The 22,325-nt window shown below is 49.0% G+C and overlaps 1 protein-coding gene across 5 annotated transcripts; it reads right to left on the minus strand.

Moving 5' to 3' along the window:
* Window positions 1-335: 335 nt before the first annotated feature.
* Window positions 336-22,013, minus strand: ROGDI (rogdi atypical leucine zipper). Of its 5 annotated transcripts, XR_012662557.1 has the most exons (15): window positions 21,931-22,013; window positions 19,648-19,719; window positions 18,363-18,445; window positions 16,953-17,007; window positions 16,334-16,414; window positions 13,835-13,930; window positions 12,483-12,581; window positions 11,882-11,995; window positions 11,085-11,134; window positions 10,420-10,546; window positions 9,741-9,859; window positions 9,070-9,190; window positions 8,507-8,562; window positions 877-954; window positions 336-428 (listed from the first exon to the last, which is right to left on the minus strand). XR_012662557.1 is itself a non-coding variant. In XM_075105793.1 (11 exons), exons 1-11 carry the CDS (start codon window positions 21,970-21,972, stop codon window positions 9,818-9,820), a joined length of 861 nt encoding a protein of 286 aa, XP_074961894.1. In that variant the 5' UTR covers window positions 21,973-22,013; the 3' UTR covers window positions 8,917-9,817. The 5 variants fall into 5 exon arrangements, 1 of the variants encoding a protein (XP_074961894.1); XR_012662556.1 differs by lacking the exons at window positions 336-428; window positions 877-954 and adding an exon at window positions 6,630-6,995; XR_012662555.1 differs by lacking the exons at window positions 336-428; window positions 877-954; window positions 8,507-8,562 and having other exon boundaries at window positions 8,917-9,161.
* Between the last annotated feature and the right edge of the window lie 312 nt (window positions 22,014-22,325).

Raw genomic sequence — 22,325 nt, forward strand, 5'->3', positions numbered from 1 at the left:
CCCGAGCCGTGATTGCTGCCTGCCTCCCCCGGCCAGCCCCTCCCAGGTAACACACTGGGCATGACGTTACATGATATGGAATATCCCTTTGGCCAGGTTGAATCCGCTCCCTTAGCTGTGCCCCCTCCCCTCCTGGCTTCTTGTGCACCCAGCAGAGCATGGGAAGCTGGAAAAGCCCTTGACTAGTACAAGCACTGCCCAGCAACAGCCAAAATATCTGTGTGTTATCTCAACTTTGTTTTCATGCTAAGTCTAAAGCACAGCACTAGGCCGGCAGCAGTGAAGAAAATTAACTCTATCCCAGCTAAAACCATGACAGACCAGCACACACTGCCGGGAATTATCATCCTGCTTGCACTTCCACGGCACCAGCGCTGTTCTGACCCCACGCTGCCTTCCTGAGGAGTGTACCATCCACCTCCAGCTGCCTGGAATGCACATCCACAAAAATCACGCCAAGAACATTTTCAGCTGTTAACTAAGGCTATGACAGTTACCACCAGCTAAACTTCTAGCCCTTGTAAACTAGAGTCAAAGCTTCAGCTAAACTCAGCTTCAGCTAAACTACTCCATGGCATATCATCAACAGACCTGACAAGCTACTGTAAAAGCCTTAATTGAGGGTTTTGCCCATTTGCATTGAGCACTTCTGAAGCCTTGTAAGTACACCAGACAGCCTATGTGTTGCAAAACACTGCTGTCAATGTATGCATCTCTTGTTTCCCTCGAGTTGACATTCCTGTTGAGCAAATGCTGAGATGTCACTGAAGTGGGGCCTCTGACGGTGTTACTGCCTTTCCTGTAAAACTGTCCTGCTCACTCAGAGAAACAAACATTGCCCGTGGGGGCACCTACTGGGGCTACACTACTACCGACCTGCAGCAAGCGATTGGTGTAGAGAAGGGGGCAGCTGGGCAGCTATGCATGTCTCCTTCATGGAAGCTGTGACTCTCACTGCAGCTGATATTAAAAAAAAAAAAGATACATGGTCAAAAGGGAGTCAATGGCCCTTTCCAGCTGGCTGAAAAAAACATAGGTTAGGAGGATTGGCTTCCAGGCTTGCTGGGGTTTGAGGGAGAAAAACTGCGTCCAAAATAAATGTTTTTTCAAGTTGATCAGGACTGATCAGCTTGCCTCTAAACCTACATCTTCCCCTCATACAACTTGTCCCACCCTTTCCTTGCTCTGTTGGGATGGCTTGATCCAGCAAACTACTTTTTCTATGTGATTTTTTGTTGTTGTGCAAAAATGAAAAGCAGATCTTGGTACTGGACATTTCTGTCTGTGAGCAGCATTCTCTCAGAACTATTGTACTGCTCAGTAATATGCACAAGGTTCTTATATGGAACAGATTTTTATAGCCTCAGTGAAGAGCACCATGGTCTGAATTTCAAAATTAGTTTTGTACCTTTTAATGCAAAACAACGTGGAACACCAGTGAAGGCAGAAAACATTCTCAAGAAAGGGGAAAATAAATTCCAACCATGCAAAATAAGGAACATGGGGGTACAGGGGCCGACCCGCTGGAGCAGGGCCTCCAGCCTGGCCAGTGGCATTATGCTGCTGATAATCCCAACCCGCACTAGAAAAAGCCCCTCCTTAGGAGTTGCTTTAGGACAGCTCCAAAAGCAGAGCGCCAGGCCCTGGAGAAGATTTTTGCCTAGGTACCTCACCCCCAGTACAGTGGGGATCACATAAATGGAAATTTTGTCTGCAGCATGGTGGGAAGTAAAAGTGACTGTATTTGGTGGAGGCAGGTGGGAAATGCTGCAGAGAGGTGCCCCTGGCCTCCACAAGCCTTTAGGGTGGCTAGGCTGTTCCCACTGACAGCGGTGCCTCCAGTCAGGTCTCTGATAACACGAGCCTGGGGGAAAAGTGCAATTTTCTCAAACACTTGCTACTTCGTGGCTGCTCCCCACTAGCCTGCCTCAGCCTGCTTACCCTGCCTGGTCCCCAGGTCAGGCCCGTCCCAGCAATTGTGGTGGGACCATGGGGCCTGGACCTGCTGACAAAGGGTGAGGACCCCAACCACTGGGCTTATCTCTGAAACAAGGGTCTGCAGCCCTGGCTCCACAGCACAGGGTGGTGGCAGAAAGGAGCCACAGCATGGTTTGCTGGGGCTTGAATTGCTTTCTTCCAGCAGTACAAAGAAAAGGTGGCAGAGTCTATGCAGAGCTCTCCCCCATGCACCCAGGCTCCTTTATTTCCTCTTGGGACACTGCTAACTGCAATCCATCCTCGCGCTGCTGGACTCATCAGCCTGGTCCCTGGTGTCCCAGGCTGGAGGACTGCACTGGTGAAGCATGGCGTCAACGACTCGCTCTAGGGCGATAAGCTACCAAAAGCAAGTCCCATCCTGCTGGCTGGTTTTGGCCTGTGCCTACCTCCCCCAATGCAGTCCTCCCAGTGACCGCTCTAATAAAGACACTTAGACTATGGAAGGGCATTTCTGCATCCACAGAGCAGGTTGGGGCCAAGGCTTTGAGCCAGGCAGGTGGAACCAGCTCCCAGTGAGGGCTATGGGTCACTGCTGGTGCCACAGACAGGTGACAGCAGCAGGAACAGTGTGTGCAAAGGCTCCTGAGCCTCCACGCTGGGCTAAACCCTTGCAGGATATCACCTCCCAGCTCCTCATCCTCTTTGTTGCCCACTGCAATTCAGGAGACACAAGCCCTGCCTGTCTCAGAGCTCCCTGTGCCCTGACGGTTGGTCCCCACAAGCCTGGAAAGGGCTACCTGCAGCCGGGCCAGGAGTGGGGACAGGACTTCCACTCCACAGTAGGTGGGTCCTAGAGGCTGTCCTTCTACCCTGACCCACCCCATGAAATCTTTGCCAGTGGTAGCAGAGGAAAACAAGAGAGAGGCTGTTTTGCTGACGGACCAGAGATAAGGGGAGCTCTGCAGTTGGTGCCCCCTTCCTCGGCTGGCTCCCAGGGACCCACCCTGGCAGGCGTGCACCCACCAACCCTGGTAGAGGGGTCACCACCACTCCAGCATCCTCTGAAAGACTCTTCTTTAAGACCATGTGCCTGGTCAATGATCACAAGGGCCGGCAGCCTTCAGCTCCCTTCCTGGCTGGGGATCCACTTTCCACGGGGCTGGCACCCGCATCCGCACAGCTTGAAAGCCGGGCCCTGGAGCCACCCTTGCCCTGAGCACCACATGGCTGCCAGAAGGGGTTTTCTTCCCGCTGCTCCTCTGCGCCTCCCTGCCTAGCTGTAGGTCTGTCTGGGGACAAGGTGGGGGCCAGGCCATGGCAACCAGCTCTGCCTTGGGCACCCGAGAAGGGGATGTGAGGCAGAGCTAGCACACAGGCAGCAGGGAAAGGCCAGACCAGGCTAACAGGGAAACGTGACTGGGAGAGAGGGAGCAAGGGCAAGGCCTGGCCACAGCCCTGGGCCATGCCCTTCTCCTCCCTCCATGCCCTAGGCATGGCCCACCTGCCTCTGGGGGCATCAGGCCCTGGATACTCTGGGCTGTCCTGCTCTCTCCTCCCTGTGGGCAGGATTCCACTGCCCTGGCAGCCATGGGGGCAAGGGTCGGTACATCCTTGCTGCCTTCTCCACTCATTCCTCCTGCAGCAGAGGCAGCCCAGGCTTCCGAAGTGCTGGAAGCCCTTCCCATTGCCATGCACCCAGCCAGCTCTGCAGGCTGCATCCCTCTTCTCTCTCCTACTGACCAGGCCCACAGAAGAGAGCAGGGTGCCACGCTGACTTGACAGCCTGCATCTACAGCAGTTGCATGAAATGAGGGCAGCTTTTTCCTGACAGAAGAAATCTTGCCACGCTCCTTCTCTAGTCTGGGCAGTGTTCCCCGCCCTGCAAGGACAGCCCTAAGTGAAGGCTCGACATCAGGGTTAGAAGGATCACCCTGTCCCCAGGCGATGGCCTGAATCCTCTGGTGAGGGACCAGCAGTGCATGGCTGCTCTTCTCTTCTAGTCCCCCCTGCTAGCAGGGGCTGTCTTGCTGCCCAGCAGGCCCATAGGTCAGCCACCTGGATAAGCTCTGAGCAGAAATTGAGATGATGAGCTTATCCAGACCTGGAAAATGAAATCCATGACTTCCTGAGCTGTCTGGCAAGAAAAAGGTTCTTTGAGACAGTGTGGGACATTGCCACCTTTGCCATCTTCTTCATCTTTGTGGGTGAGTGCATAGCTCAGCACAAGGCACGTGCCACACAGCTTCTCTTGGTGTTGGCTTTGGCAGCCAGCTGCCCTAATCCCAGCAACCCATGCAGCCCCGCAGCAGCCCAATGGCAGAATACAGCCACTCCATTTACATTCAGCAGGCAATGGCAGCAACACCAGCAAAGACACAGAGGCCTGGAGGAAACATTCCCTGTGTAACTTCCCCTGGTTGCAAGACTACTTTCATAACCATGCCGTCACCTTGCCTAACACTAGTACAGTTCCAACCAGCCTAGACTCAGATGGTGTTTGTAGGGCTCCCATGCCCTGTTAGATGTACAGCACTTTGCATGACTAACAGAGGTGAAAAAGTGGAGCAGACAGCCAAGAGGGTACCTGCTGAAATGCGGGGTGCTAATGGGGGGACATAGAGATTGATGCTGATGTAACTGCTCGCTTTTTTCCAGGGACTGTGCTTCTGCTGCTGCCCCTGGCGTTTATCTGCTGCTGCAACTGTAACTCCCCAAAACAACACAAGGTGATAAAACCCAGCCTGCTCACCCAAGAATGACCTGGGACACAGAGGAGCTTGCAAGGCTGAGGCCTGTCCTGCTCTATCTGTGCTGCTTGTCAAAATGGGGGCAGGGGAGGAAAGCAGGCAGAGCACTGGACAGACCCTGCTCTCCCCTGCAGAGACACACTCATGTCTTAGGAGAAACACAGCCCAGCCACCAAGGGAGGACATTCACACAGGGACGGTGATGGGGAAGAGAGAGCAGGCTGGACGTGCTTGAGCAGGCACAGACGTGCCCAGGACCTTTGCACTGTTCTGGGGGAGGGAAGTGGTATCTGGGCTTGAGCACAGACAAAGCATGGAAACTATTTTAATTTGTGTGTTCATGCGTGTGTAAACTCCTTCCCCTCCTCTTTACAATGACACATTCTTTTCCAAAACTAGATTCCCAGAAGGAAAGTGGGCATAGACAACCTGGCAATGGAGCCCAAAACCTCCCTTTACCTCACAGCTGGACAGAACGACTTTTCCTGCTTCTTCCCTCTGCTGCACCTACAAATCAGACTTTATCTTCACCTTGAGTGCCAAAAGCTGCCTAGCCATTTCCATCTTCCTCTAAAACCACAGTGATTGCCCTTCCTATTCTCTCTATGCGGATGAATGCAAACCCTTTGCACAGTACCTGTGATGCCATCCTAGGCCAATACACCCACTTGATCAGTCAGCCCCACAGTCCCCATCAGATAGAGTAATGCAGACTTGTCAGCTACAATCACAGACCACCCTCAGCTACTGCAGCCAAAGTGGAGAAGAGGTGCTCCCCCACACAGAGCCAGCAGCCATGGGAAGTGCCAGGGAGGGAGGGTGGGCAAGGACAAAGTAGGAGAAACTATTGTTTCCCTTCAGCTAGAAGCTGGGATTCTTTTCCAAGCTCATACTTCCTGATCATCAAAACATGCTGCGGAGCATCCTCATACTACAATCCCTTCTGGGATGACTGAATGGGAGACCCAGCTATGCTTCTTTTCAGGGCTTTGGTGTCCAGGTCATCCAATACAGGCTTAATTTCCAGCAGGACTGAGAGCAAAGCATAGCACTATACCTGGCTGTGAACATCCATTAAGAGGCAGGACAAGGCTCTGAAGATGCTTCAAAGCACAGCCACAGGTTCTGGAAACCCTTTTAGTCCCTGCTGAGACATTTGGAGCATGTCATCAGTGAGCCAGCCAGCTTTATTTGCTGCATCAACTTTAGAAACAGTTTGCCTCACTTTTCCCAGAGGACGCAAAAGCATGTGAAGATGAAACTGCTCTGTGCTAGGGAACAGTGGCTCCCTTCTCCCTATGGCCTTTGCAGAGGATGCTTGGGGCACCAAGAGAAAGCTTGTTCTTCATCCCAAAGATGAACAATGCCTCCAATCTGAAAAGCATCACCCCCTTGCCTAGCACCCTTACAGTCCTGGGTGGAGCCAGGTTTTCAACTGGTATAGGCCTTCTGCTTTAGGGTGATATTGCGCCCCCAGAGGTGATCCCATGATAAGGCAGGGTGGCCCTTTTTGCTAGGTCACATACAGAACAAGAAAGGTCCGATTCTGTCCTGAGAACACCGACTCCAGAAGGCAGCACCCTGAAAGGCACCTACTCTTGAATGGGAATGGTGGTACATGCCCTCCGAATGCTTCCACCGTAGCTGGAAGGCAGGATGAGGCCAGGGATGTTAGGCACAGTTCCAAGCAAGCCCTGGCAGTAGCAATACTTGAGCAGACTGGCATCAGCACACATGAATACCTTTTGTTTCAACTCCAACTCAAGGAAAAATTTTTATCGTTACAAACATTTTGCCTTAGCTGAGCTCAGCAAGGAGACACTCTTGTCTGCTCAGTGCTGAGATGTTGGGACAAGTAGCATGGGATTCTGCTCACTGTCTGTCACTACTCTGTGGACAATGCAGAAGCAGTTACTGAGATGGAGACAGACTAGAGGCAGACATAAAATAAGCTTTCTTCATTGCTGTCTTAGTAGTGGTTCTGCTCTGTCATTAGCCTGCTGCAATGCTGTTGCTGAAAGCTGCCTAGTAAGTGTCGTCTTCTTAGTTCAGGCAACATTAATTCCTATTTGAATGGCATGTAGAAGCTCAGCAGCAGAGGCCTGTGGATCACAGTGTCTTCTGTGGCTCCAGAACCAGCAGCATCCAGGCATCAGCAACTCAACTGCTAGACCATCAAAGGAGGCAGCCAGTGAATCTAAGTAGCAGACTTCTACCTCCTGAAGACAAAGCAGGGATTCCCGGGGCAAATGGGAAAAAGAAAGGTGCTACCAGGAAAGGTTTTGCTCATGAGAGCTTCCCCAAAGCAAGCTAAAAAAAAAAACAACAGAGGGAATAAAAACCCAACCCAGTAAGAGGCAGACAGTCTGATTATTTCATTCTACTCCAGTCACACAGCAGCATTCATCAGGGCATGTAACTATCAAAAGCCCTTGCAGTACTGCAGAGGTGCCCAAACTTCACACACACCTTGTGCTGCCAAGCAATTGCCAAAGATTGTGGCCCACAGCAGGTTTGAGTTGCATTTGCAAAGGGAGGGGTGGCTGCCAGTAGCTATCCCAGTATCAACCTCACCGGGCTGCAAAAGCAGAGCCCTTAGGGCCTTGTAAATTTTCTTCTGCGCTCAGAGGTTTAGTGGGGAAAAGAGATAGACTGTTAAGTGTTCTAATTGGTGGACCCTTGTTTTACCTTTCAAATCACAGGGTACCAGGCCAGAGCTCTGGGCCAGCCTCTCCTGTTGAATCCCACCTACCACTGCAGCTACCCTGTTCTTCTGCAACAGTCACCTGGGCAGTGTCCTGTAGCAGCTACCACTGCCACCTAGCAGTCCTCATGGCACAGCCACTGTGCATCAGAGCTGGAAGCAGGACAGGTATTCCATTTCGCACACTCCTGCCTGCCAGAACTGAAGATGACTATTTTCATCAGAAGAAAACAATGCACACTGGGTTGCATATTACATCCCTATCAGCAGGAAGCTGAGCTGGAGAGGATGCGGCAATATTGATTGGACTGCACACAGTAGCGTGAATTAAAAACAGGAGCCTATTCCACACACAGGGAGGGTTAACGAAAAACACAGACAGCTCCAGAGAGGTTATGAACTATAAAAATACTCTAATCTGAGAAGCTGTTGATGGCTAGCAGATCCACGCAGGCGCAATCACTTTCTAAGCAGCGAATGGTTTGGAACAGAGCAAGGGTTGGTAAATGCATACCCAGGGTCATGACCGCAGCTAGTCATAAGTATAACTGGCTGGAATTGATAATGAGTCTGCTGCTGCATCAGCCCATCCAGGCCTCTCTACCTTCCACCTTTCATTACTTACTAACACACATATTAATCAGTCACAGCCCGATACTCATTTGTAGGCTCTGTTACTGCCTGCAGCCTGTATACTAAAATGTGTTAGACCAAGCACAGTACCAAGTGTCAAGTCCTCAGAGAAGGAGGCTGCGTCAGTAACAAGGCTGGCACTAACCCACTCAGGATCCCAGGGATCTCACAAAAAGACAGAAAGGGAGGTCACAGATGAGGTAGGCCACACACACCCAGAGCAGAGGTCTATGCAGGGGAGGTGAGGGGAAATCAAAGCAATGTATCTATCTCTAGTGTCCATCCTTGGATCTATTCAAAAGCTGGTCCTGGGACTCTGGCTTTGGGTGGCCCTGCTTGAGCAGGGGAATTGGACCAGACAGACCCCAGACGACCCCTTCCGATCTCAACCATTCTGTGATTCCCTGATCTCTTCCTTTTAAGCACAGCATTCTGGATAGCACTTAACAACCATGCTGTCAAGATAGGCTCCAATGGCACTCACGTTTTGTAGGGACTTCAGTGAGCCTGCAGTCCTCACCTCAGCACACATGTAGGCTCCTGGGTAAGATACTCCAGTGAGGAAAGCCAGCAGAAACACAGGCTGGACAGGGCTAGCTGGAGCCAAGCCAGAGACAGGTGATGCTTCATCATCACTTGACAGCCAGCTCCATGAGCCAACGCAACCCAGTCTCAGTACCTACAGCCTCTTCCAAACAAGGAAAGTTTGGAAAAAATACTTCAGGTAGTACTTGGGTGTCAGACAGCACTGGACTGAGACTACACAAACCAGGCCCAGCCTTTGAAGAGCTGCTCAGCTCTGCCTTCAGAGACCGCTAATGTCCTCCAGTAAGGCAAACAGTAATCCAGCATGCATAACTACGAACAGCCACTCACTTGTGAGAGCACATGATCTTTGATATTCTTTCATTCTCAGCACTGACAGCCCACAGTAGCATGACAGGTCTGAGGATCTTTATTTCACAGTTATCAGTGGCTGGAGGGATGAGTTACATACTGTAGCATCCATAGGTAGGCAGCAAATCATAGTAACAACATGGTACTCACTTTGGGTTTAATGACAGGATGTGAGACTGCGTAGCTGTGCTCAAGGTACCGAGGCAGCTCCAAAGGCTGGCAGTGAAAACAAGGTACTAAACCTGGAAAAAACCAATTGGCCCAACTAGGGCTTAGGGAAAAAATATATATTATCACATTGATGCCAGGGAAAAAAAAAGAGTTCAAACAGCAGCAACTAAGAATATCCCCAAAGGGGAATCAGTAACATGGGCATGGACAGAGCAGACAGGAGAAGGAGAAGCTCAGGGCTGGTCATAACCACAGCTGGACCAGATCACAGAAACATATTTCACTACTTGGAGCAGCATGCCCTACACTTTTTGTGGTGTGTTAAATGGTCTGTCTTCATCCCTTCCCAGCCAGATCACAGTCCAGCAGTTAGTTACAGCACTGTGTGCAAATACAGTCAGTGAGAGTGGTCCACAGCTCCCCATCCCTTATAATGGACTAGTGTAATTCATCAGAAGCTTGGAAAGTGTAAACCACACAACCCACATGAGAACAGAGACAGGTGGAAGCTCTCACCAACCACACAGCATTGCTTGGTGCCCTGCTCATGCAGCAGTCCCAGACAAGGCTATTCAAATTGTGTCTGGATACACTGACCCTACCCTGTGGGAGGCCACATGGTAATGAACCACAGCACTCCTCGGGCTGACCTGGACTCAGCTGGCATGTTGAAAATAAAAAGGGAGACACTGGAAGTACTGTAAGGTCTTGGACACTCCATAGGGAATTAATATGGCCTGTAGTTCCAGTAACTGGAGAAAACAGAGATCTGGAAAGCAAGAAGAAAAGCAGATGAGTTCCTGTATCCTCTGGGCCACAAAAGAAAAAGCATACAACACGTGTGTGAAGATTGAGCTTTACAGCATTACACACTCCAGTGCTGCACTGCAGAAGGGCAGATTTGCTGCTACTGCCACTGAAGAGGCTTGGAGCACACAGTTACTTGCTCAAGGTGCAGCTAGGTCAGCTGCAGAGCTGGAACTGAACACTGGTCTACTGGAAGCTAGGTTGCTGAGGTCTCCATGACCCCTCTCCAGCACCCTGGCATTTCCTCACATCCAGCTCATGACTGAGAACACACAAGTGTCTACCTACTCCTCTCCATCTAGTCACTAGTTCAGCAAACACATTTGCCACACTACTACAATTAGTCAAACGGCTGTCTTCTAGGCAGTGCCAGCCAGCTCCCTGACTCCAGAGACTGACTCATCGCTTGTTTTCAGTTTATATGTAAATTGTACAGAATAACATCACATCAGACTTTTAGGAGATCTGTGGTCCTCTCAAAATCCAGAGTTAAAAACAAAGTCCCTTCTCTAAGGCCATTACCTTGTCCTTCAGTTGCTGGCAAAGCTGCAGTGAAACTGTGAAGAAGACAAGGGCATCATTTAACCATGGTACAACACATTCCACTTTATGGACATGGCTGACTTCATACCGCTGGTTGCCAAATTCACTGGAGTGGGGGAAAAAAGAACACAGCTTCACACACAACAGCACGGAACACAAAACTCAACTGTAACTGTCTCCATTCTCACAGATGTAATTTCTACTACATTTAAAACAGCACCTGGTAAAGTTACAAAATGCAAGCTCTCAGCCTGCCTCTGATCAGATTTAGAATTAAGCTAAATCTAATAGGGTTCAGGTAGAAACTTTACCACTTTCCAGAAAGGCACAAAGGCAGGAAACGCAGTTGGTGATGCCAATAACCTAACGTTCGTTTTGGTCAACAATTCATCTCCAGGCAAACTCATAGCACTGTATCGGTGGGCTGTATCCTGAAAAGTCACGTCTTTGGGCCTCTATGACCAAGTCATTAAAGAAACACTATGATGGGCACCTGTGCATTCACAGGCACAGCCACAGCAAGTGACTAAGTCCAGCTTCTCCACTTAGCAGATGCTACAATCAAAACTGCATACAGCCATTGGGATCTCATCCTCAGTATACTCCTACACCTGTTACACAGCCCTTGTAGTGACTGTACTTACAACATGGCTCCAGGGTTGTGTAAAATGGACCCTCCAGCAGGCTTGAAGTTCTAGAGGAGAAGGGAAAGGTCATTAGGATTTTGACGCAGTAAACAAACTACTTAGAAGGAGGACGTTTAACGTTTGCACTTTCAGTAGCCTGACATCAAGAAATGCCTACACTGAATCTGCCTGAATACTCCATCATTTGGAATCCATCTCATTTGATCCCTTCCTGCTCCTTCATGAAAAAAAATCTACACAGTGGCTAAGTCCAACTTAGCTCCAAATTTTAGCACCACAAAAATGAGAAGATCCAGAAGAAAAACAAAAGATAGGTTTTAGGAAGAATACCCTTCTAGAAGGACTGTATCTCATAAAGCTTAGAGTTTAATTCTGTTTTTATAGGACATCAAGCTGACCCAAATGCAACAGGTGAAGCAGGAAAGTATCCATCAAAACTCCATTCAGAAAACCCAAGATGCTACTTCGATGTAGATTAATACAATTATGACCTTCCAAAATTATGCAGAATTATCAACTATATTGTAAAGATAAAGTGTTACTTGGCAAAAAATAGTTACTGGCTTTCTCCAGAGAACTGGTATTTTCTTCTGGGCTAAGTGGCCATGCCCCAAACTAGATTTTGAGACAGTGTTCTATCTGCAGCAGATCTAAATGCAGACACTTAATACCAGTTACAGTCATTTCAGCATTATCTTATGCATATAACATTGCACCTTGTAGCAGTGCAATCTCCTCACAGTGGGATGTAGGGAGAGGTACATAAACAAGGCCCAAGAGATAGTAGGCATCACCTTGGTTGTGCTGGGCTGCAGCACATGGAGTTGGTAGACAGTCAGGCACAGCTTATTCAGGTTAATATAGAAATTCACAAGGACGTCTGGAGGCAGAGCAGGGGTGAACATTTTCTGGTGAGAAAATAAGTAGTTTCTTTGTCAGTGAAAGGACCATTATTTCAATGCTGGGAAATCACTACCTTTTTCTAAGCCATACTACAGTTACCCCATAGTGAGAGGGACATTAGGAAAGAAACAAGGACTGAGCAGCTTGCAGGGAATGGTTGTTCCTCTTGCTGCACTTGATCAAATGGTGCATGCATGATGGTAACAAAAGAGGATGGAGCAGTGTTCACAAGGGCAAATCATTCCTCAACAGGATTCCTGAGCAGAGGACAGAACCTACTGTCTGAGAACCAGAGTCCTCACATCCAGGCCATCTGCTTTCCCACAGGAAGATACAGAGCAGCCAAAAATGCTCAGGGTTTGCACTCAGTTCAGCTCTCTCTCTCTGCCCCAGGAGACACTTCAGAAATCCACTTCCACCAGGATGCAGCACAATATCTCAACTGTTGCATGTTGCCAGGCTGTATGGAGATCTAGACCACCACATACTTACTGTGAGACCAGTGGAGACAATCTCTGGTAGAGTCAGAGTGGCTGGAGTGGTAAGCCGATTTCGGGCTCTTGAGAGCTGTAACATCACAGCATCCATAAGCTACAAGGTAATGTACAGTACACTGCTGAGTGGAGATCCCGGGACAGCTCTGGATAGTGTGCTGCAGAATCCTACAGCCTTTTGCAAGTGTTAGAACAACAGCCGACAACAACAACACTCCCTTGCCCTTCCAGGAATTGAGTTTAACTGCTACCACCATCATAGACTCTTGTAAGACAGGAGTGTTTAATACCAGGGACTGAAGAGAGAACAGCTATTCATTAGAAGAATAAGAAGAGAACATGAGATCAATGACTGATGCCACAGAAGCATCAACACACTCATCATCAGCTCTTCTGAAGAGCAGGCACTAAGGAAGAAGAACAAGCTGTGTTCTAGTTCTCCCCATTCCCACATCACAGGTACAACAACTGCTGAATGGCTCTCCGCTGTTCATAACCATTTATGAGCTAGGGCAGGCACTAGAGAAAAGAACCAGCTCATTGTGAGCGCAGTCCTGCCAGAAGCCACACTTCAAAGGCTCTATTCAGGCAGACTTCCTTTTCCAGAAAAAAAGTGGGAAGTAACATGTCTGTTACAGAGCTCACAACTGCTAAGACAAAGGTATTTTATATTATGACTGATTTCTCCCCTCTGCTTCCATCCAAAAGTAAAAAGAAAATAGTTTTATTACCTAGCTGCTTCTTATTAGCAGCTCTTGCCCATGTGGAGACTAAAAACGTTTAGCTTTCTCATGTTTGATATTGTGATGGATTCTAATGAGTAAGTCAAAACTCGGGTAGCTTCAGAGAGCATTTCCAAGCAGAGGGCTGGGCTTTATTGCCATGCAGCAGCTGGTCTGTATCAGTCCACATCAACTACTACTAGCAAGTGAGAAGTCATTTTCAAATCATCAGCAATCATGAGTACTAACCATAATCTTTTGTTTGCTGATGACTGCCTCATTTCTTCTCTCACAAAAAGCACTGACTGACAGGGAACCATGTCATCCAAAAAAGATCAAGGGAGTTGCCAGATCCCAGAATATTATTGCTGTGCAAGAGGGCACCAACTGCCCAGATTACCATTCACCATGATGTATAACCCTGCTACTGAAGCTAAACTGGTATAGATTCATATCAAATATGAAGCCACATGGATACTCCTTGACACAGATATGTACGGGTACAACTGGGGAATCCATTTCCAGTAAGAGACTCAAAACAGCAGTACGCATTAACTGTGTTTAACACAACAGATGGAGGGAAGAAAAATGCACATTCCTACCCAAGCAGAGAGGGCTTTCTCCTCACCTTGAGAACCTCTGAGCCTGTTTTGAACTGGTAGTTAACATCTCTGTTCATAAGCAGGTAAATGGCTTGGTTAACATGGTTTCTAGCGTCCTGGATCTGCAAAGGTACAAATGCAGTCCTATTAAAGAAACACTGTAATACACATTAGAAAGGAGAGGTTTCCCCGATTATCTCATTGGCCCTAAGAAAACGGTGACTTCCCAAATGTTAAGGCCATTTTTGTCTGAGTACCAGACACTTGCTAACACAAATCTACCACTGCTGCCCAGATGCATTATTGGGTTCTTCACTCAAGGACCAGAGATGCAAAATATCTGATAGCTGCAACTTAGACTGTCAATAAAAATATCGCTGCTACCCCGAAAGAACAGTGACATCAGGCACTCTCATCCTGGGAGGACTCTGATCATGACTGTTCAGGTAGGAATTCTCACTGTTGATGGTATATGGCCATCATGTTCAGCAACATGTATAATGATGTCTTCCTTAGGAACTATTCAAGCTAAAACGAATCATGTCAACTACATCAGTAGCAGCAATGAGCAGCAAACACTTATTTCTAACATAGCATCTCTGGCAGTATTCCAGAGTCCTTCTAAACTGTAATTGTTGGGGTTAAGAGTTATCTCCAGCATCAAGAAGCTGCCATTGCACTGCTCATGTGGAACTTGACCAGACTCAGGACACAGCTAGCTCAAGTCCCTCTCAAGCAAGATGGCTTGCAGCAAGGAGACAATTATCAAAGCATGGTTGATAAGTGTATCCCAGTGTTTTCATGGGAGCAAGGACAAGGCATAGGAAGAAGAAAACGGCCCTGGGAGAAAGTGAGTTGCATTCAGTTCCAGGCAGCAGCAGAAAAACTGAAAAAAAGCAAAAGGGTAAATTGGAGGGTGCAATAAATGGAAAAGATAAGCAGGGAAGCCTGTATGAGAAGTGGCTGCTGGGAGATGGATAACACAGCTTGGGATATTCGTAGTTTGATACACCCACGCTGCTCCCCGGCAACCCCAGATCCCAGCTCAGCCTTATAGAGGCCTCCCTGGCATAAATCTGGGCACTGGTTCCTTCTCATCCAGAGCGCAGGGATCACAGAATAGCCCTGCTCTTAGAAAGCACAAGGCACTGTAGGCTGCAGAGAGAAGAGATGATAAAGTCGACTGTCAGACTGCAGAGAGACTCTGCAGGTACTTGGGCTGTGGCATCTCCAGACATCACCACCTCTGGCCTTTACATCTCCCACATGCTTTTGAGCAAGCTAAGTGGTTCCTGACAGTGTCACCCAACCCAGCGATGCCAATCCTGCTATTTTAAGGACTTGCTTCATTACTATTCTCCCTTGATTTTGCTCTGTTCTCTAATCAAGCTCCTCAAAACTTGTGTGCCTGCACTTGTGCTCCTCAAAAATGTGCCTATACAATTTCTTACTGATGACTTTACTTTGCACAGAGAAACAAAACTCCAACTGGCACACTCACTGAGGGAAGAAACTCACAATACTTTGAGATGCTCATTTTTAATTCAGACAGGACAAAGATCTCCCAATAATCTCCATAAATGCTTCTGCACAGAATCCTTCAGTTCGCTCACATTCTACATCTGAGCAACAGTAGAACACAAAACTCTTCCAAGTAAATAAAGGAAGGTGTTTTCCATAAAAGCTGGTAGAAGCCTATCAGCCAGGCAGCAGTACAAAACACCCACAAAATAAGATGCACTGCTGAGTGTTATCGCAAAAACTTCCCGGCCTTGTTGCAAGACAAACTCAGTCAAGTTTGGCATTAATAACTGACATACACAATTTTCTAGATTTCTACAAAGTTACCTGGTAGAGCTTTCACTCCACTGGCACAACAGCCATGCGAAATTGAACTCAAGACAAAATGCACCAATCACCTAGAAGAATCTGAGCCATGGCATAATGAAGCACATGGAACACATCTTTCTCCAACCTACTCAGCTATGACAAAGAACCTGTGGGAAACTATGTCTTCAAGATCAGGCACTAGATCAGGTCCTGAAATCAGGTATCTCCCACCAAAATGGTGGGAGAGAGATTCAGTGTTCTGGACAGCCACATGCCTTTAACTCCATAACTGCGGGAACTCTGCTATGCTACAGGAGCACAATACAGTGAGATTTGTTCTCAGCATAAAGAAATGCTTCCATAAGAGGATGAGAGCAAGCTGTTTGTAGCCTCTGAAGTTGCTCTTTTCCCTGGTAGCCTGGGTTTTACAAGCAGAAACAAGGCCAGTACTGCACAGGCACCCTCAGCACTCCTTTTAAAGGATTATGACTGCTATGCAGACAGCCTTCAGCTCGCTGGTGTTTCAGGAGCAAGCAGAACCCACCTCTCTCTCCTAGTATCATAACTGAATTTAATTGCATCTGTTTCCTAATGTGGGATGGACGTAACCTTATCTCTCAGGAAGTGAGGGGCTACAGCTGCTGCTTGGAGGGCACAGATGCTACAGAACAGTAGGCATCTAAAGTTAACAATACCTGCTGCAATTTCCACTGCTTGTCCTCCCGAAATGCAAAGTGCAGGAGCTGATTATTTCTGGGCATTTTCAGATTTATGTCCTTGAAGAAAAAAACCAAACACGTGAGAGCAAGCAATCCCCATAAGCAGAAAATGGAGACTTGCCAGTCCCACTCCATTCTGTCTCCCAGACCACCTTGGCAAGCTGCTTTCAGCAGTCCTGGCATGGCCAGAACCTCAGTCCTTCTACGGGAAGATGTTAATTCAAACGATAAGTTGAAAGGCATTTAGTGAATTGGGATCCCGGCAGGACACATGACTTCATCTCAGAAGGCCCCCAGGGAAATTTGATATTACACAACAAAGGTGGAAAAGGCAAGGAATCCCCACGGAAGTCGACCCCACCACTCACCATGGAGTGTGTAGCGGGTAGGAGGGTTAGAGGCTGAATCTTGACAAATTCCAACATTTGCTAAAATGTTAAGGATTTAAGGCCTATTAAGGAAGACTGACAAAGAATACTTACTGATCACTGGTTAAGCATAATAAGGACGACCTCTCCCCTGAGGTCAAAGTATAATAAGGATGACTCCCACCCCTTGATGGTAGTACAAAGCAAGAAGCACAGCAAGTACTCACAGCTTGACACAGGGCATCTCCCTGCAGTGTCAACACACCTTTCACCTGGTCTGTGCTGGAACGAGAAGAAAGATCTGGGCAACACAACTCACAGGAGGCAAGAGACACCTACTGAAACTGCCAGCCCACGCTGCCCTTCCTTGTCCCATGTAGCTAGCCACGTCCCCCTCCTTCCAGGCGTCAGCTGGGGTGTGCAGATGAACTCTAGACACACACTTTCACATCCCCAAGCTTTTGGCCTGCAGCCAGCGGCTGTCATACTCTTTATGAGCCACCTCACTGTAACTGCCCTACCTAAAACATTATGTTAATTTCTGATCCCATGCTTATTTTGTGTATTACCTATCAACAATTTAGTTGCTGTTACAAACAGCTCTAGCAGGCACAAACAGAAGATATTAGATGAATTACTGACATTGGAGTGCTATGTGGTTCATATGGGAGTTGGAAGCTACAAACCCCACCCTGCCACCCCAACAAGAAAAAAAACACCTTTAAAAGGTCCTGCAAGACGGCTCACATCTACAAGGAAGAGTGGGGGAAGACTGAAGCAGCTGGGCCTTCAAGAACTCAGACCAGCCATACCTTACTTACCTTTTAATAGACAGAGACTGTTTAGATCAAGGCTTAAGATCCACCTTGCAACAACAATGAATGAAAACTAGAATCAATTTTAAGATCTAAAGAATGCAACCTTCCAACCCAATAGAGAATCATTGTTTCATTCTATAAAATGCTCACCATGCTGCTTCTAAGGACTAAGGTCTCCTGCTTTGCAACAAGCTTGCAACCTCTGCTAGAGTGCAGCTATTCAGACCAAGGCCTACACTGAAGATCAAAAAATGGACAGCTATTTCAGAATAACTGCACTTCTACAGCACCTTCTGCACACGTCTCAGCTTGCCTGTGCGAAGTAGATTTATTATTGCTATTTTAGGGAGATTAGGACAAAAGTTAAGATTTGTCCGCAGTCAGAGTCAGAAACTTAGCCTAGAGCAGAATTCAGGTCTCGTAACTGCAACTCCCTGTGGCCAGAACTCGAAAAACTCCCCTTGGCAAAACTGCTGACAGCAGTGCACTGATGCAAGAGATCAGCGCGTGGTCAAGAATCAATGACTATATTATAGGTGTAAGCAGGAAACAGCACTAGCCTGGCTGAGGCAGCCCCTGGAACATTGCTACAGACTGTTACATTAACCTGCCATTGAGTTTGTTTTCTTGAGGCGAAATCTCACACTGAAGAAGGCCTCTTTACTCTGGGGATGCTGCAGAGACCTCTGCCGCAGGCGCTCATGGAGCGGCGCCCTTTGCTGTAGAGGGAAGCCCCCAGCACAAACACAGGCACTGCTAGGAACGGGGGCAGCAGCCCAGCAGAGCGGCAGTGACCTGCTGACCGCCACCCCCACTTACCCTGACGTGCTCAGCACAAAGTTCTCTGGCTTGACAGCTCCTCCTGAGCCACTCGCGGGCAGGCTGAACCGGTGAGAGGCCTCCTGCCCAAGAGAGGACATAGCGAGTGCTGGGGCATCCACCCGGGCCCAGCACACAAGCCAGGAACAAAGACAAGGCAAGAATAGAAACGTAGATGCCAGCAAGTGGACGAACACAGAGTGGTCACCTTTGCAAGCCCCCCGCAACCCACCTAGCAGAGTACATGGATTTGCCCTTGTCCTCCTGCAGGACAGGCACAGCCCAGGAGAAGGCTCAATGTGTGCAGCTCATGGTGAAAGGCACTGGAAATCCCACACTCCAGCTCTGCACCCTGGAGAAGGGCACGGGGGCCGCGCTCAGAGGGGTCACCAAGCTTTCCGCAGCAGTAGCGACACAGCCTGGCCCTGCATGCCCTCAGGTGCTGTGGCGCTGCCCCAGGCTGCACAGGGGCAAGCACCACTGATCCCTTACCCACATGGGAAGTCTGGAGTGAAAACCAGCCCTCCTGACTGGTTATACTGGCTGGTGACTGTCCTTTAATCACACTTCACCCTTAAAACTATTACAAATTCTTCAAAACAGACACGTATATATACAGAGATCGCAGGTTGTTGTCATCTGCTACTGAGTCATGTCCTTGGTCAGCACTACAGCACTCCTACCTCCACATTTTTGCCCCTTCTCTTGCATCACCCACTAACCCCCTGGAAAGAGCCGAAGCCAGCAGCCCACATTCAGGCTGGTGAAAGGTGCTGCTGGCCTGGTTCAGCTGAACACTTCACACATCTGAAAGAGGCAGGTACTAGCAGAAAAGTGGATGTATTGAGGAAAACATGGTTTTGAATGAGGAGAGTGCTACTAATTGCTGCACAAGTAGTAGCTTGTCAGCCAAAGGCTATCGTGTTAGTTTCCACCATCACATGGCAGAGTTACAGAGAGATCCAGATTCCCTGTTCCAGAAAATGTTCACATCTTGGGCAAATGTCTGGCAGACAGATCTGGTTGCCTCCATGAGCCTTTTCAAAGCAGCTCTCTCAGCAAAGAAGGTCAAGAACAGAGCAATCTAGGGGAAATCAGCTTTACTGTGAATCTTCTAGACCAGAGGGCAAGCAAACACTTGGGACAGCACTGGACATGCATGATGGACCTTTCTGTGCACCCTCTAACAAGAATTTTTCCTCTGGGGGCAATCTACCACCATTCCTCCCATGGGAGAGCAAATAAATCCACAACACAAGAAACAGATGAAGCAAATTAACCTTACCTTCAAAATATCCTGCAGCTGTTTCAAAACAGCATGGACTTCTTCTTGTAAAAGCCATTTAAATTCTTCTTCCTACATTGTGGAAAGAGAGCAATAGAATCATTAGAAGTCTAACTCTGGAAATAAATCTCTTAGACATCTATGAAAATTATTTAAGTTCTAAGTATACTGCTGTGTCCAAGCTGTTCACATCACATACTAGTAGGAGAAGAAAAAGTTTTCTTCCTGATTTGTTGAAAGGCTTACTCTCCACTTCTCTGCCCCAGCCAAATGAACTGTCCTCACTTTTGTTCTTTAAGACAGTAGCATTCCTACAAATCACTGTACCAATAATCACAGAATTAGGAAAGAACAGGCATCATAGGATGCGAATTTCAGAACAAAGTACAGATACTGCTGCTTCAAAATCTGGGGCATCTTTTTAAGCTGCTGGGGTGGGCTGACCTTGGCTGGCTGGCTGCCAGACACCCAACCAGCCTCTCCCACTCGCCCTCCTCAACAGGATAGGGGGAGGAAATAAGATGAAAAGCTTGTGGGTGGAAATAAAGACAGGGAGATTCCCTACCACTCATTATCACGGGCAAAAAAAACTCAATTTGTGGACAAATTTGTTGCCAATTATATGGTGAGGAACAAAGACAAAAACTAAAATGGTCCCCCCCCCCGAGTGCCATTTAACCAAGCAACAGCAGCCTAAAAATAAAGCAAGCTGAACTGAAAAGCGGGTGGGGGGAGAGAAGGGCCGAGGACTCCCAATCATCTGGGCAAATTCAGTAACAAGCAAGTTCAGATCTGATGACGAACCACCTCAAGCCCCAGTCAGTTGTCGGCTGCAGAGAAGCCTGTGTAAAGCAGATCCTCAAACCAGAGCTAAGCGTTCCTGTTAAACCACAAGACCCCATGCAGAATATCATCAGAGACATGGGAACAGAAACAAGCAAGGGACAAAGAAGAGATTGATGCTTGCTACTTTTTAAGGGAGGAGAAATTTTCCACACAGAAAGTACTGGAAGGGAATGGATTGAGTGGGCTGCTCCCAGGAAAATTGGAAAGGTGTGGTCAACTCAGATATTTAAGCCTGTGGTTTCTCAACTAGACAGTTCCTGTTTGCCACGAGACACATAAAATAACTACACACTAATGTGTCATCACCTTATGCAAGAGTTATCTGAACAAAGAGTAGGATAAGGATGGTTTTGTTTCAACAAACATTCACCCAAAGCAGGTACACACAACAAACCTAGGTTATCCTTCAAACCAGCATGGATGCAAGACCACTGACTTTCACCATTTAACCCTCTTTTGGGTTTCTGGGCATTATACTGTCTTACTAGATTCCTTGCTCTTTTGTCCTCTGTAACACTCGCTCTCCTCCAGGTTCCCAAAGGGACAGAAGTCATGTAGGTGAAGCAGATGCGTTTAATGCCTCTGCCACCCCACTGTCACCACGCAGATTTTTCTACTTCACATCACCCTGGGTGTCCTTCATCCCCCTAGTGACAGCAAAACATCTTCCCCCCCCCTGCACTGGTATTACTTTCAGACTAAGCAAAGTTCATTCACCATGCCTGTGCGCCACCCATCTGAGTTTTTGAGGAATGCTAGTCATATCATTGCAAATCACATAAATTTTATAAAAACCTGGTTTTCACATGCAGCTTTCCGCCTGGCCTGGACGCATCTCCAAAATTCACCCCTTAGATAGGAAGCTGTCCCTACTTCTTGCAGCTCATGCCCGCGGATGCCTGCAGCGCCAGCTGGTCTATGTCTTTCCTACCTTTATCAGGTCAACAAGGCTGCTTTGAGGTGCCTGCCTACCGTTTGTTAGGTCTGGCCTTCCATCAAGCAGCGCGTTGGGCTGGCTATGAAAAAATGAAAGTCACGTAACACATGCCGTTGTTTAGGGCGAGCGGGGCTGCCTCCGGCGCCGGGCTGCCTCCGGGCTGCCTCCACGCCAACGCAAGGACCGGCGTCAACTGCAGCCCGGCCCCGGCGCTGCTCGGGGCGAGCGCCAAAGCGGCCACCCCGCAAGCAGCTTAAGGGGGAGCCCGGAGGAGGCCGCGGCCCGCCGGGTGGCTGCGGGCCCGAGGGCAGCACGGCAACGCAGCCCGGGGTCGGCCCGAGAGCCTGTTCCGGCCGCACGGCACCGGCCCGCCGGAGAAGCTGCCCCACGGCCTGCACAGAGCGTCTCAGCCCTGGCGTGGGGAGCCGGGGAACGAACGGCGGCGGCTCCCCGCCCGCGGCCGGGCCGCTGCCGCCGCTACCCACCGCGTCCGGACTCACCAGCACCGCCCGCTCCGCCGCGCTCGCCATGGCCGCCGCCATCCTGCCGCCCGCCCCGCCCCCGCGGCCGCCCCGATTGGCTACAGGCACCGCCCTCGGCCCGCCCACACTTGCACGTCCTCCGCCCGGCGGGGCGGCCGAGGCGGCGTCTGATTGGGCAGCACTGCCCTGCCTGAGCAATCGAGGGGCGACGGGGGCGGGGCCAGCAGGGCGTGGCGCCAGGGGGCGGGAGGGACAGCACGTCCCCTCCCCCGCGGCCCGCCCCGCCGGCCTTTGCAGTTACTGCCGCACTATGCACGTCGTCCTGCTGCACCACCCGCAGCCGTAGCTGGCTGCATGCCAGTTGAGATAAAACTGAGCTACACATAAGAACCCTCCAGAACGGGTAAAGACGT

The sequence above is a fragment of the Phalacrocorax aristotelis genome, chromosome 10 (genome assembly GCF_949628215.1).
Source record: "Phalacrocorax aristotelis chromosome 10, bGulAri2.1, whole genome shotgun sequence".
NCBI classification, from domain to species: Eukaryota; Metazoa; Chordata; class Aves; order Suliformes; family Phalacrocoracidae; genus Phalacrocorax; species Phalacrocorax aristotelis.

Bases quoted from the DNA above. Each gene is read 5' to 3' on its own strand.
- ROGDI (XM_075105793.1), bottom strand. From the start codon at position 21,972: ATGGCGGCGGCCATGGCGAGCGCGGCGGAGCGGGCGGTGCTG. The intron at 12,582-13,834 runs GTGAGGAGAAAG...ATTACCTTGTAG, and splicing joins CAGGCTCAGAGGTTCTCAAG to CTTATGGATGCTGTGATGTT. The intron at 11,996-12,482 runs GTAAGTATGTGG...TTTTCTCACCAG, and splicing joins TTGTCTCCACTGGTCTCACA to AAAATGTTCACCCCTGCTCT.